A 15,342-nucleotide genomic window follows, 5' to 3' on the forward strand; every position below is an offset into this window, starting at 1 on the left:
CCATTTACCTACTCTGCGTCTCACAAAGACAGGGCGGTTGGAACCAAAAACCTCTCATCAGACCAAAGGACAGATTTCCACCGGTCTAATGTCCATTGCTCGTGTTTCTTGGCCCAAACAAGTCTCTTATTCTTACTGGTGTCCTTTAGTAATGGTTTCTTTGCAGCAATTCGACCAAGAAGGCCTGGTTCACCCAGTCTCCACTGAACAGTTGATGTTGAGATGTGTCTGTTACTTGAACTCTGTGAGTTGCAATCTGAGGTGCAGTTAATTGCCGATTTCTGAGGCTGGTAACTCTAATGAACTTATCCACTGCAGCAGAGGTAACTCTGTGTCTTCCTTTGCTGTGGCAGTCCATATGAGAGTCAGTTTCATCATAGTGCTTGATGGTTTTTGCGACTGAAAGTTCTTGAAATGTTCCGGATTGACTGACCTTCATGTCTTAAAGTAATGATGGGACTGTCATTTCTTTTTACTTATTTGATCTGTTCTTGCCATAATATGGACTTGGTCTTTTACCAAATCATCATGTTTCATGTAAAACCCAGATGCTGTAAGGAGTGCGTACTGGCGGCAGAGAAGTCAGACGCAGGAGAACAAAAACTGTGTTTCCAAACGGCGTAGTTTAATAACAAAAATCCCCACCGGAAAACAGAACAATCAAATAATGGGTACATAACCCGACACACACCAGGACAGACGTGCACAAGCACTTACAGTAAACAATCACCGACAAGGACATGAGGGGGAACAGAGGGTTAAATACACAACATGTAATTGATGGGATTGGAACCAGGTGTGATGGAAGACAAGACAAAACCAAAGGAAAATGAAAAGAGGATCAGCGATGGCTAGAAGGTCGGTGACTTCGACCGCCGAACGCCGCCCGAACAAGGAGAGGGATCAACTTCGGCGGAAGTCGTGACAGATGCAGACAACGTCGGAATAACAACAGTTTATTAATCCAACCGGGGCAGGCTCAGGGTCAGGGTAGGCAAAGGTCAGTAATCAAGATAGTTGCGGCAAAGGTACAGGACGGCAGGCAGGCTCAGGGTCAGGGCAGGCAGAATGGTCAACACCGGTAAAACAAGATAACAGGAACAACCGAGAGGCAGGAGCAAAGGGAGAAATGCTGGTAGGCTTAACGAAACAAAACGAATTGGCAACAGACAAACAGAGTACACAGGTATAAATACACAGGGGATAATGGAGAAGCTGGGCGACACCTGGAGGGGGATGGAGACCATCACAAAGACAGATGAAACAGATCAGGGTGTGATACCAAATAGGGCTATCTTCTGTATACCACCCCTACCTTGTCATAACACAACTGATTGGCTCAAATGCATTAAGAAAGAAAGAAATTCCACAAATGTACTTTTAACAAGGCACACCTGTTAATTGAAATGCATTCCAGGTGACTACCTCATGAAGCTGGTTGAGATAATGCCAAGAGTGTGCAAAGCTTTCATCAAGGCAAAGGGTGGCTACTTTGAAGAATCGCAAATATAAAATCTATTTTGATTTGTTCAACACTTTTTTGGTTACTACATGATTCCATGTGTTATTTTATAGTTTATAGTCTACAATCTAGAAAATCTAGAAAATAGTCAAAATAAAGAAAATCCCTTGGTATGTCCAAACTTTTGACTGGTACTGTATTGATTGTAGCAGTGTGCTCCATGGGATACAGTATTGTATAGTAGGGTGGGACTGAGTTAGGGCTTTCAGTCAATGTTTTCAAAATATTTTTTCCAATTCAACAGAAAAAACGGACAGCTCCCAGTTACTCATATGAATAGTGAGGCATTATACAGTCTTGTTTGTGCCAATAGTTATGTGGTCCAATCTGGCATAGTAGCAACATTGTAGTGAAGAGAGAGTCATAATACCAATAAATTGTGTTTCTTTCTTCTGAGAGAGATCTACAATACACAGTACTTCTTTAAATAAGTGCTTGTTTTTAGCTTGAATATCAAATTCAGATTAACCAGAAATATGTGAACGGCCTCCACCACACTGACTTCCTAGAAATTCGGCATCAACAACAATAACAACAGGGATGTGGTCGTCTTTTTACTACAAGGTCAGACAGTGTAAACTCATTACTACAGTACCCTACTGTATGCAATGTTTGCCATTCCTATTTAGACCATTTTCACTCCATAAACAATTGACAGTACCACTAAAAATTGGATAAACATACCAATGCAGAATAACAACTAACTAGCAATTGCAGAATATGATCCGGGCATTACATGTATGTACACGACACACACAGGTGTTATAACTGTGCTGTAAACTAATCTATTCTATTCCTCCATGTGACTGCCAACCTGAAGTTGTTTTTCCTCTCTTCTGTAAGTGGTTTTGGAAGGCCAGTAGGAGGCCCCCTTTCCTCTGGTCTAAAAAAATATCCCAATGCCCCAGGGCAGTGATTACCTGGTAAAATAAGGGTTAATAATAATAACAATTCTCTATGCACACATCACTGTTGTTTATTTTCTTCCACATATCTTTCACTTACTTTCACTGTGAAAGGAGGTCATTACAGGGACAGTTCTATTCACATTTACACTGTACTACTCCTGCTCATACGAGCAAGAGGCACTCCAGTCGGGCAGCCAATGAAAGTACTTAGGGGTGTGCTCCTCGAAAAGAACATGCTGTCCTGACCTAAATTAACTCCGTTCAAACCTGGCTGCAGTGAAAGCCAACCTAAGTGGCTGTCAGAAGTGGTGTGCTTTTCTTAATGCGTGCCTGATTGGAGAAAGCGAGTGTCAATAACATACTTTTTCCACCCTACTGTAGAACAGGATGTGCCCTGACTATGCGTGTTGTTTTTAAGTCGAGAGTCGGTGCAAACTCCAAAAGAGAGAATTTGCGTGTTGTATTTAAGTCCAGAGTCGGTGCAAACTCCAAAAGAGAGAATGGGGCGTAAATCAGCTCAAGATGTGTAATAGTGAGAGTTGTGCGTAATTGTTTTGATACTACATGAGAAATGTATATATTGCGATGGTTGTAAAATATCCTAGACACACTAGCTTGGTTTGCACATTACAAATTAGGTTGGTTACCTTTTCTCTGCAGCGCAAGTTACGTGTAATCGAAGTACGATTATTTCTTTTTTTGCACATTCTCTTGAGCATGTCTCGTGGAATCTATGGTGATTTCAATTCTAAAGAATCTCTTCACTCAATAAACAGTAACATCATGCATTTTTTCAACTGTAGCATTATGCATAGATAAAAAAGTTGCAACTAGTCGTTGCTCTCACGTCCTGCTGCACAACGACAATTTCTGGGTGACTTGTCTATACATGTGTTTTTACACATTATCAACCATATCTCATAACTAATACCTTTACTAGCCTACTGCCGAGGTTGGCCCTGGCACACTATAGGCTAAATGTATAGCATAATGTGACAATGTTGACATATGGAGGAAAATGAATGTGCACATAATTCGGAATAATGAAAATAATAAATCAGTCACTTTTTATTTAACCCAATATAGTTTTTTTTATCAAATGATTGCCGGTTTCAGAGACACAATACAAAATATACAGGTATATTTTTAATCAGGCTCAGTTTTGCAACCTTTTGTATCCAAAAACATTTTTTAAAGTATTTACATAACAATGCTCAAAAAATGTCACTTTGGATATCAATACAACCACAAAAACCTGAACAAAAATAAGTTACTATAATTTTTACAAGGAAAAATACACAGGTACACTTCAAAGTTTTATACAGACATACTGTACATGCAGTGTAGTTTTGTCTTTTATCTGTCTGTCCTCCTCAAAGATGATAATTATTTCCTTTGTGTTGGTCTATATAGTGCCATGTCATGCTCAACATGAAGTCAACACACAATAAGAGGCAAATTGTTGATTCACATATTTATGTTTGAAAAGTGCCCAGTGGTTACAACACATCTGAGAGTGTAGGCTACTCTGGTCAAACTGGACCACATTATGAATAAGTTAAAGTAAACCAACTGATTTTAGGTTGGCATAATAATAATAATTAATACTTCAGAATGGGAACTCATATTTTCAAACTTTTACCAATAATTTCTAACTATGCCATGAATAAGGCCTAATCATTTAATAATTTTTCCATAAAAATAAGAAAATGTTGAAACTTTGGCAGGATCTTTCCCTTTCGCAGTAGGAAAACTTAATAAAAAAAATAATTATTTATTATTTGCATGTAAACTTGTATCTAGTTAGGTCTTGTATCTAGTTAGGTCATGTAACATAGAAGTCCTTCTGATTGACAGTATGTTGGGTCAATTACATTCAAATTCAGTCAACTCAGGAAGTAAACAAAAATTCCAAATATTTTCTCTCATTGAAAAACATTGAGTAAAATTGGAATGACTTTCAGTTTACTTCATCAATTGAAATAGAATTGACCCCAACCCTAATGACCAGCTTTTGAATAATAGGCCTTCAAACTATGTACTACCACTGAATACTGAATAAAGCCACAAAATAGAAACAACTGATTCTTTGATGAGATACTCTCAAAAACCCTGATTTAGAAATAATCTGCATCTATAACTATCAATTATACCTGAACAAGGATATCATATGACCACTTTTACAAACAAACAATGTTTTTTTGAAAACTGCACAGCAATTCTTCAAGACACTTATTTTATCAACATACTAATATTATGTTTTATGTGCTACATATGAAACATAGGTAGTTAAAATAAAACTGAGCAAAAAGGGAAAAACATCCAATTTTGCACACTGCTACATTTTCTGCTTTTGAGGCGATTGGATTAAATTGAGCGCCAAAACATTTGTGTAAATATTCAGTGCTTGCACAGCCTCCCTCCCTCCTAAAGGCAGGCCATTTTGTATCCTGTCTTCTCTTCTATCCCTCTTCTCTTCTTCAGGTCCTGAAGTACAGTATTCAACGAAAAAGGAGGACTTCTCAGCCCTGTGGGGAAAACAAATTCATATTAGCTCTGTTCACAGAAGGGGTTATGGGTACATAGCCTGATAGTAAAGACAGTTTAGTTGTCCAGTATCATGCATTGTGTATTCTGCTGAAGCAAGAAAACAGTGCAAAAGTGTACATTAAATGTCAACATGTCACTCAAGACAGACTTCTGCAGAGAGAGAGCAGCATCTTGAAGAGCTCATTCTCTTGAAAACAACCCTTCCTTATGCAAAGCCTGCTGATGACGTGTTACTACTGTTCTGCACTTGAACTAGGCTTGCTTAAGTTAATATTAGACCAGATAGCTGGGGCGTTTACCAAAGTGTGTCATCTACACTTTTTAACATCTCACTAAGGCTTCACAACTGAAATGCTAATGTTTATAATAAGGTTATAAGAACAACCGGGTTAAGCTCCAGGACATTCTAATTCCACATGAACAAATAACATTATTCCGAGGTTATGTTTTTCACACATCATTTCACACTCACCTGACAGTATACATTGGAAATGCATGATGATGAAGTTCTTACCTTGGTATTAGTGTTCATGTGTCCTGGAATCGTTTTTGCTGGGTGTCTGCTCTACTGACTTTGACACAACTTCATCCTCTTCACTGGAATGTGACTTTTTACCAGTACTTTGGGGTTCTGAAAAAACACAATTTAAAGACATGTCAGTAAACAGTTTATCGCCAAAAAGCTAATTTCCCGCCCTGTTGAATAGTTCAGAAATTAAGTTTATCATCAAGCTAAACAGCCAAGTGGTTATGTAATCAGGCTATTCATTAGGTCAGATCAGAACAAACATTCAAAATAACAAGACGAGGAAGAAATCAGTGTTAAATAGCTTGACACACAAAGCGTGTCGTTCTGGAAAGAAAGTAAGTATCGATGGAATCTAGAGATGAGGGGTACAAAGTATAGGCTTTCTGCGACATTGTATCAGTGCAGTGAAGCAGAATTTTTATACAATTTCGTAGATTGTAACGATTTAATTCGACTGTGGCATATTGTGCGATGGAGGCTGGCTGAATTGTTTTCGATTGGTTAACTCTAATATCAAGTCAATTTTCAAAACTGCATCATTTACCTGGATTTACAGGTCTTTTCCTTGCCCGGTTGTGAGAGTGGTGACAATGCGTCTGCCTCTCGCTCTTCTCAGTCTCCTCGGATAGCTCAGCCCCGTTCGTAGGACAGCTCGGTCGGACTCGGTAATCATGATTCCCGTTATGGTCCACATTTCCAGAGGACCAGACTCGCTTGTGAGGCGGTCTGCTGTAAAAGTCAGGCAGGTCACTGCTTTTCATGGGTTCCCATTTATAATCTCCCTGGGAAAGGGGCTTGTCGTTCAGGAAATCATAATTCCATTTGTCAATAGAAGCCTTCTCCATCTCTTTCATTTGAACCAAACACTCCCTCCTAAATTCGTCGTGATCTACCGATCCGAAAAGATTTCTGCGAATCGGGGGCTTCGTGTGATCCGTCGGACGCGGATCCACCCTTTCCAACGTCGGACTCCCATTCGAAAGACTAACATTTGACATGTTGTTGCACATATGAAAACGACCATAAATCGCGACGGTTTACCAGAAAAAAACAAGTATTCCTTTTAAATAAGCGACCTGAAACACAAGTTAGAGACGCAAGCATAGCATCCGTAAAACAGCCAACGTGATTCCCCCTCCAAACAAAAAACAATCTGCCCGAATAGTGAAAGCTTAGTTCTGTTGGTTGTTTTCTGCCGTTTGACTACGGAGCTAAGTCGTCTGTGCTGTACCAAAGATGATGGATATACTGGCAAGATACATGTTTCTCCGCCACAATGGGAGTCGTTGTCCACAAAGCGGCACGGCAGGCTGTCTAGCTCCCGCCTACCCTTTCTTTGGATTGGTGAATACATCTCATTATTGTAATATATTTTTAAATATTCGGTGAGGGTTGTTGTCGTCAACCGCCTGTACTGAATGGAGAGAGATGTTATGATTCGAGCCTCATTTAATTAATATGCATAGCCAACTGAAGACAACTCCAATATAAAGTGTTTTTCCTTAAAGTTGCTGGTATGTCACGTCTTTATTATAAACTTATATTCAATCAAATAAACCTCACTTAGAAAATATCCATACATTTTTTTGTTGACCAAATTCGACATTTTTATTGACCTCCATAAAAATCGCCTTGCTTGGTGGGCGAAACAACGAAAAACGTCCCCTGCTGAAAGGAGACAAGTTTTTTTGCGGAGTTGGGCCTCTCTTCCTCTCACTGGCTGTTATGGAAATCACCAGCGGCGACTGCTGGGCGATGACCAGTCATATCGATGACGAATTTGACGCTATGCGACCCAAGGTTGGAGACCTTCTTCAGCAAAGATGGCTGACAAAAATACTAAGATGGAAGCAAATGTAAGTAATTATAACGTCATAACGAGTCACGCAAAAAATGTACAGTTGAAAGGAATATGTTAGTTAATGTAGAGACAAACGATGATGCATATTGTTTTGTCATAAAGTTAATTGACGAAAATCGCTATTTAGCAAGCTAGCGGACTAGCTAACTAGATAGCTTTATGGGTGTTGTGATGTCATGAGTATGAAATTGAGGGTGGGTATAATTTGTGGAACTTTCCAACAGGAATCTGTTCCAAAAACTTCGTAAAGTACAAGGTTGCCAACAAACAACGCATACAATTTAGCATGATCAATTCACCTAGCTAACTAACGTTAGCTGCCGAATAGGCATCAACTCACCACAAAGCTTATTCTTAATGTTTGTCCATAGGCTACCAGAGTGAGGACAGACATTTTTTGGAATAAAGGTGGTGAGTGAAAAACATAATGACATAGCCCACTCTACCCGGTATCGTATTCTGCCGCTATACAACTTTGTAAGCATTGTTTGTTGGCAACCTTATTTACAATGTTTTTGGACAGATTCCTGTTGGAATGTTCCACCAATTATACCCACCCTGAAATTGTAATTTGTGTTGTTTAATGTTTTAGGGACTCCTGAGAAAACCAGCAAACCAGGCTGTCGTCTTGTGAATGAGTGGATGTGAAGAATCTATCTAGCTAAAGCATTTACTGCAAATTGAATGTAGAATTTTGTAAGCTTGCCTTACTGATATTTCCCATGCAATGCAGCTGAAGTAAGGTGGCTAGCTAAATTGTTTCTTGCTTATTGTGAAGTGGAGGATAAAAATACCTGTATGCCTATGGATGTGTAGCTAGATAGCCGATCTGTGTATGGACCCTAAAACGTTTGGTAACCTAGCTATGAACCTCAGCTATGATAGCCTGTTGTATCGACTTCAAAACAGTCTGAACGGCATTAATAAAGCCTATGAATTGAGTAGAATATAATATATCTTTGTGCCAAGGCTGCAAATCCTATATACATATAGTTATTAACAAGCATGAGATCCCTACATTGCAGCCTGTACATTAAATATATTCACTGATCATGTATTCTACCTTGGCAAATAAAGGTGCGGTTCAGGTATTAATGTCTGTGAGAAATTCTTTTTCCATCATATCTAATACCAGGAGTATCAAACTCCATTCTTTGAATGATGCTGTGTCTGCATGTATGTATTACAATTATACACTTAAACAGTGTTTACCAATCCTGGTCCTGGGACATCAATGGTTACACATTGCAACTATGCAATAGACTAGAAACATGATTTAAGTAAAGGCTGATTTGTAATTCAAATATATAGAAAAAAACTACACTACACTACCTATGCATCATGTAAATATTCTAAAACCGGTTCATCTCAATATCTAACTCCCTTCATCTGCATTGATCTGAGGACACATAATAGGTGTAGTAGTATATCAAATGAGAGACTTCATTTCAACCAGTAGAGAATGTGAAACACTTTATTGAAAGAAGTTCATTATCCAAGTGTTCTAAATACATAATATATGCATTATCAATATTATAATTATAATATGATATTACAAATACAAGTTCAATCTGTACTTCAATGCACATCTGCTGTTCATTATAAAAACAGAGGAAGAAAGAGGAGGTGTGAGAGTGTAAAAGAAAGAAAGGGAAAAAGGTAAGAGCAGAGTCAAAAGGAACAGGGAAGACAGCATATGATTGATGAATTAGTGATACCCTAATGTTCTCTGAGTTCATCACAATTACATACTGTAATAGTGTCTCAAGCAGTGTCTCCTAACAGCCTTGGGCCCCAGTTGGCCCGAAGGTTATCTTAAGAGCGGGTGAGATGGCGATGACGGGACTGGGAGTTGGCTTCTTCTCCCACATCAACACATACCAGCAGATGAGAGACAGATGGAGAGATATAATAAAAAAAACAAGGCTTCAGTAAAACTATTTAATTGCTAACTTGAATGTGTGTATTTTGGGGATTTGTCTAAAATACCAAATATTCTGCCCACCATAACTTTGCTCTTATTTTATAGAATTTATTTTGTATTTCACACAAAGAATAGAATTTGATTTATGAACATTTGTCCTTGTCTTATTTTAAAGGTTTTGACATCATAATCATCAGGAGGTGAAATGCAAAACTGACCTTGGATGATTAACTCTGGGACTACTACATCTCTCTGTATTTCAATGTAAACATCTCTTTAATAATACTTCCTGTTGACCCGACCAAGTGACCTCTCACCTCTGATCATGCTGTGCCCTCTATGTAACCAGTTCAGATGCGGGTGGGGTTCACCAACATAGCTGATATAACCTAGAGGATTTAGAGAGAAGGGAGGAGAGGGATGAAGTGAAGGAGAGAGACTGTTATTGACAAAATAAGGTAGTTAAAGAGATAGTGTTCAACAGGAATCTGTGTGTGTGGTCTCACCTGGTGTCCACGATAAGTGGCTGCAGAGTACTTTATACTGAAAAACATGCACAGACACAAGGACAAACAATATAGCATAGTTATATAAATATAAAAAATGAAGTGTCTTACTATTCTCCATGGTTGGTCCTCTTGCCTATCCTTTGAAGGTGGAAGGAGCCACAGTTATGCACCTGAGCCTGCTTACTGCACAATCCATCAATCAGATTTATACACAAGTGTGTAGGTGTGGGTTATAGGGTGTCAAACTGTTCTAAATGTTTTCAATATGGGTGACTCTTAAAAGACCCTGTTTTTTTTGTACAGACATCACCTTTACCAGAACAGCACCCTCACCTGAGAAGTAGAAATCAAAAGGAGAGAAACTGGGACTTTAATAACTGCAGTTGACATAGCTAAGTAAATGAAATAATACTCTTATTGCAATGTATATGGCTCTTAAAAGAGCATTTGGTTGTGCATAGTGTAGTCTATGATGTTTCCAGGGAACAGCACCCTCTTTGAAGAAGTAGGAGGTGAAGATCTACCCCACACGGATTGCCTCCAGTGCTGTGTTGTTGGCCCCCATCCTTGAAACGTCCTGCAGAGCAGCAGACCTCTCCTCTGGCACACGGTGGTGAGCTGCAGATCCCCTCATGGTCCTCGTGTCCATACTCATGAAGTTATGCAGGACACAGGTAGCATTCACATGCCTGAATTCCCCTTGGAGGCAGTCCCAGATGGCCATGGTCACCCAACCTTTCAGTGCCCTACATGGTAACTGTAGGAAAATGTTTTGAAGGTATCTCCAGTTACAAGGTATCTATAGGAATATGGAAGACAATGTCATTTTTAGAGTTTTACATCACCAGATCATTGTGGATTACTAAAGTATAATATCCCTTATAACAAATCATGATAACATTGGATAGGCAGATGCATGTGCACACACATGTGCATGTGTAGCATGTGACAATAGCAGGATCATATCAAGGATAGCATCACAAATTAATACATAAATACCACTTAAAGCTTGATCATTTGAATCAGCTGTGTAGTGCTAAGGCAAAAACAAAAATGTGCACCCCTTTGAGTCCCCAGGACCAGGACTGAGAACCATTGCTCTTCATTGGGACTTCATCTGCAGACAGGCTTTCACAGCTCTCTGTATCTAAAGACAGAAAACCTCACAAGAAACAGACTTCATTATACTCAAATTAGACCGCACTGAATATTATTTTACTGTTATCTCCGTCCTCACTTCTAGGGACTGGAACTACACAAAAGTACCTGCCCTATCTAGAATAGCCTATTCTCTCACTTTGACAGTTGGGGCTGCTATCCTTTGACCCTCCTCCATGGCTGTTAGCTAGCTACCTACAAATGCATTTGGAGTTCGTTTTTTAGTTAGTTTATGAGCTAATATGAAGTTAGGTAGCTGGTGATATTTCATTCACTTAGCTAGTGTAATGGGAATTTTAATGTTTGTGGTTTTCTTTAACTAATTTATGTGTTCTATTCATGTGCTGTTCTATAAACCAATTTCTGTGTTCATGCAAGTGGCTGACTGTACAAATCCTCACTTATCAGTAGCTGCAATTTGGCAGTACGCCGAGACCGTGTTTTGTGAACAAACAAAATCTCTCTCAGTTTCAAGGTCTCAGCATAAAGAGAAGCCTCGTGAGGTGTTGGTCTGTCACATGTTCTGAAACAGTTTGGTTGGTCACATGAATGAAACAAAATGGTAATTATTAATTAATTATTCCAAATCATGCAATAACGTTTCTGTGCATAGTCGTATATAAGAGAACTGCTGGGTCTGGCCAGGGAGAGCTCCTGATGTGTACTAAGGTGCATTGAGTTGGTTGGAACCTCTACAGCACGCTGACAATAAACAATGATTCATTTAAGATTGTCTTTGAGTGTCCCTGTGTAAGAATTTCCACGTCACTAGCCATCTATACAGTATGCAAAGTTGGCTAGATAGCTAGCTACGTTAGCAGCTCATTTGAGTTAGCCTGCACTGTAAGTAGATAGCTAATAATAAAAAAAAATACTCATTTTTTCCAAATGTATTTACTTACTTGAATAGGTTCTCCCAGCCATGTGGACAATTGGAAACAGGGCAGCAAAGTTTGTTCGTCACTAGAGCATTTTAGAGCACATTACTATTTAGCTGTGAATAAATTATTGAAATAGAGAATGTGTTATACTATTTACCCATTTAATAACCAGACCTTCATACAAACTTGCTATGCTAAATTCTTGACACACAATCAAATGTGCTGCCATATGCTGCCAGCACGCCCATAAGCGAGCCACACTGGGCGACCTAAGTGGCACGTGGCAATTTATCGCATGCTAGTGTACACGAGCTGTAAAGTTGGGAAATGCTGAACTTTTTCACCGCCTCCCACGCCATGTTCGCACCGCCAAACGGTCCCCCGCCCTCTCCGCTTCCCTACCATTGCAAATTAATAAGAGCGGCGTTTCACCGCCCACTAGTGTACACGGAGCATTAGAGAGGAACTACTAGTAAGTTATTAATAAGTGGCCATGTCTAAAGTAATAACCTGGTAGTCTCAGTAGTTGAATAAAGTAATATTTGTATTATTCTTTATGCACCTATATTTTATTGGTTTATGACAAAAGAAAGTGGATGGCAGTCTCTTATGAACGGTCATAGAATGACACTTTGTGACAGGTTTTGGAGCAAGAGTAGGAGATTTTTGTTTGGAATTGTCTCCCTAAAAAGTGAGGAGAGATAGGGAAAGGTTCTGTGGAATTATACATGACCTGCATTTGGCAATGTTGGGTTCAGGGTTCAATAGCTCTAATATCCCCATTTTCTTTGTGCTTTTTAAATCTGCCTCCAGTCCAGAGTGACATCTCCTCAGTGTTAAATGCCGTCCGTCATTGTTGGCAGCTCGCCTATCGCCAACTGACTTTGACACAATCTGACTATCACTGCAGTTTAGTGGTTACAATTACTTATGTACTTGGAGTTCCCTCACTGGGACACATGCAATTGAGCTTTTCTCCAAAATGGCTCCCTATTTAGTGCACAACTTCCGACCAGGGCCCATGCAGCTTTGGTCAAAAGTAGTGCACTAGTCTAAATAGGGAATAGGGTGCCATTTGAGGGGCATACACAGAATGCTCCTATGGACCAGAGAGGTTTCATTTACTCTGCAAGGTCAACGGATCTTGTTTATAAACATTGAGGTCATCCATAGAAAAATAGTGTTTGTATCACTGCTTGGGCGAAGCATAATTCATAATGGATCCCCATTAGCTGCTGCCAAGGCTGGGGTCAAGCATTCCTGTGGCCCAGGAAAATTAAGGCAGTTTATACAATCTTTTAAACATTACAATACATTCACAACACACTGTGTGCCCTCAGGCCCCTACACCACCACCACATATCTACAGTACTAAATCCATGTGTATGTGTGTGTATAGTGCATATGTTATCGTGTGTGTGTGTATGCATGTGTCTGTTTGTGTTGCTTCACAGTCCCTGCTATTCCATAAGGTGTTTTTTTTTATCTGTTGTTTAAATGACATTTTTCTGCTTGCATCAGTTACTTGATGTGGAACAGAGTTCCATGTAGTCATGGTTCTATGTAGTAGAGATCGTCCGATTATGCTTTTTCAACGCCGATACCGATACCGATTATTGGAGAACCAAAAAAAAGCTGATCTCGATAAAAAATATAAACAATTGTCCAATTTTTTGATATATTTGTAATAATGACAATTACAACAACACTTTATTTGAACATAATATAATACATAAATAAAATCTATTTAGTCTCAAAAAAATTATGAACATGTTCAATTTGGTTTAAATAATGCAAAAACACAAGTGTTGGAGAAGAAAGTAAAACTGCAATATGTGCCTGTAAAAAAGCGAATGTTTACGTTCCTTGCTCAGAACATGAGAACATATGAAAGCTGGTGGTTCAATATTCCCAGTTCTTCAATATTTCCAGTTAACAAGTTTTAGGTTGTAGTTACTATAGGAATTATGATGCGTCGACTATTTCTCTCTATACCATTTGTATTTCATATACAGTGGGGAGAACAAGTATTTGATACACTGCAGATTTTGCAGGTTTTCCTACTTACAAAGCATGTAGAGGTCTGTAATTTTTAGCATAGTTACACTTCAACTGTGAGAGACGGAATCTAAAACAAAAACCCAGAAAATCACATTGTATTAATTTATATGTTATATGTTAAGTAATTCATTTGCATTTTATTGCATGACATAAGTATTTGATCACCTACCAACCAGTAAGAATTCCGTCTCTCACAGACCTGTTAGTTTTTCTTTAAGAAGCCCTCCTGTTCTCCACTCATTACCTGTATTAACTGCACCTGTTTGAACTCGTTACCTGTATAAAAGACACCTGTCCACACACTCAATCAAACAGACTCCAACCTCTCCACAATGGCCAAGACCAGAGAGCTGTGTAAGGACATCAGGGATAAAATTGTAGACCTGCACAAGGCTGGGATGGGCTACAGGTCAATAGGCAAGCAGCTTGGTGAGAACGCAACAACTGTTGGCGCAATTATTAGAAAATGGAAGAAGTTCAAGATGACGGTCAATCACCGTCGGTCTGGAGCTCCATGCAAGATCTCACCTCGTGGAGCATCAATGATCATGAGGAAGGTGAGGGATCAGCCCAGAACTACACGGCAGGACCTGGTCAATGACCTGAAGAGAGCTGGGACCACAGTCTCAAAGAAAACCATTAGTAACACACTACGCCGTCATGGATTAAAATCCTGCAGTGCACGCAAGGTCCCCCTGCTCAAGCCAGAGCATGTCCAGGCCCGTCTGAAGTTTGCCAATGACCATCTGGATGATCCAGAGGAGGAATGGGAGAAGGTCATGTGGTCTGATGAGACAAAAATAGAGCTTTTTGGTCTAAACTCCACTCTCTGTGTTTGGAGGAAGAAGAAGGATGAGTACAACCCCAAGAACACCATCCCAACCGTGAAGCATGGAGGTGGAAACATCATTCTTCGGGGATGTTTTTCTGCAAAGGGGACAGGATGACTGCACCGTATTGAGGGGAGGATGGATGGGGCCATGTATCACGAGATCTTGGCCAACAACCTCCTTCCCTCAGTAAGAGCATTCCAGCATGACAACGACCCGAAACACACAGCCAGGGCAACTAAGGAGTGGCTCCGTAAGAAGCATCTCAAGGTCCTGGAGTGGCCTAGCCAGTCTCCAGACCTGAACCCAATAGAAAATCTTTGGAGGGAGCTGAAAGTCCGTATTGCCCAGCGACAGCCACGAAACCTGAAGGATCTGGAGAAGGTCTGTATGGAGGAGTGGGCCAAAATCCCTGCTGCAGTGTGTGCAAACCTGGTCAAGAACTACAGGAAACGTATGATCTCTGTAATTGGTTTCTGGTTTCTGTACCAAATATTAAGTTCTGCTTTTCTGATGTATCAAATACTTATGTCATGCAATAAAATGCAAATTAATTACTTAAAAATCATACAATGTGATTTTCTGGATTTTTGTTTTAGATTCCGTCTC

General features: G+C 39.6%; 1 protein-coding gene and 2 long non-coding RNA genes across 3 annotated transcripts; 1 reads left to right on the forward strand and 2 right to left on the reverse strand.

The window, feature by feature from the left end:
• Positions 1-3,471: 3,471 nt before the first annotated feature.
• LOC106609100 (cyclin-dependent kinase inhibitor 1B) lies at positions 3,472-6,791 on the reverse strand. The gene is made up of 3 exons (XM_014207504.3): positions 6,054-6,791; positions 5,495-5,611; positions 3,472-4,958 (listed from the first exon to the last, which is right to left on the reverse strand). Exons 1-2 carry the CDS (start codon positions 6,517-6,519, stop codon positions 5,502-5,504), a joined length of 576 nt encoding a protein of 191 aa, XP_014062979.1. The 5' UTR covers positions 6,520-6,791; the 3' UTR covers positions 3,472-4,958; positions 5,495-5,501.
• Positions 6,792-6,862: 71 nt separating this feature from the next.
• On the forward strand, positions 6,863-8,461 carry LOC123743771 (uncharacterized). Its single transcript, XR_006770623.2, has 2 exons — positions 6,863-7,365; positions 7,963-8,461. It is a non-coding gene; the product is annotated as an uncharacterized LOC123743771 (long non-coding RNA).
• A 365-nt stretch (positions 8,462-8,826) lies between these two features.
• LOC123743772 (uncharacterized) lies at positions 8,827-13,925 on the reverse strand. The gene is made up of 2 exons (XR_006770624.2): positions 9,612-13,925; positions 8,827-9,229 (listed from the first exon to the last, which is right to left on the reverse strand). It is a non-coding gene; the product is annotated as an uncharacterized LOC123743772 (long non-coding RNA).
• Between the last annotated feature and the right edge of the window lie 1,417 nt (positions 13,926-15,342).

Source organism: Salmo salar, chromosome 07 (genome assembly GCF_965601325.2).
Source record: "Salmo salar chromosome 07, fSalSal1, whole genome shotgun sequence".
Classification (NCBI taxonomy): Eukaryota; Metazoa; Chordata; class Actinopteri; order Salmoniformes; family Salmonidae; genus Salmo; species Salmo salar.

Coding starts and splice junctions, on each gene's coding strand:
- LOC106609100 (XM_014207504.3), bottom strand. CDS start 6,519: ATGTGCAACAACATGTCAAATGTTAGTCTTTCGAATGGGAGTCCGACG. Junction 5,612..6,053: donor GAAAAGACCTGTAAATCCAG/GTAAATGATGCA, acceptor GTGTTTTTTCAG/AACCCCAAAGTACTGGTAAA.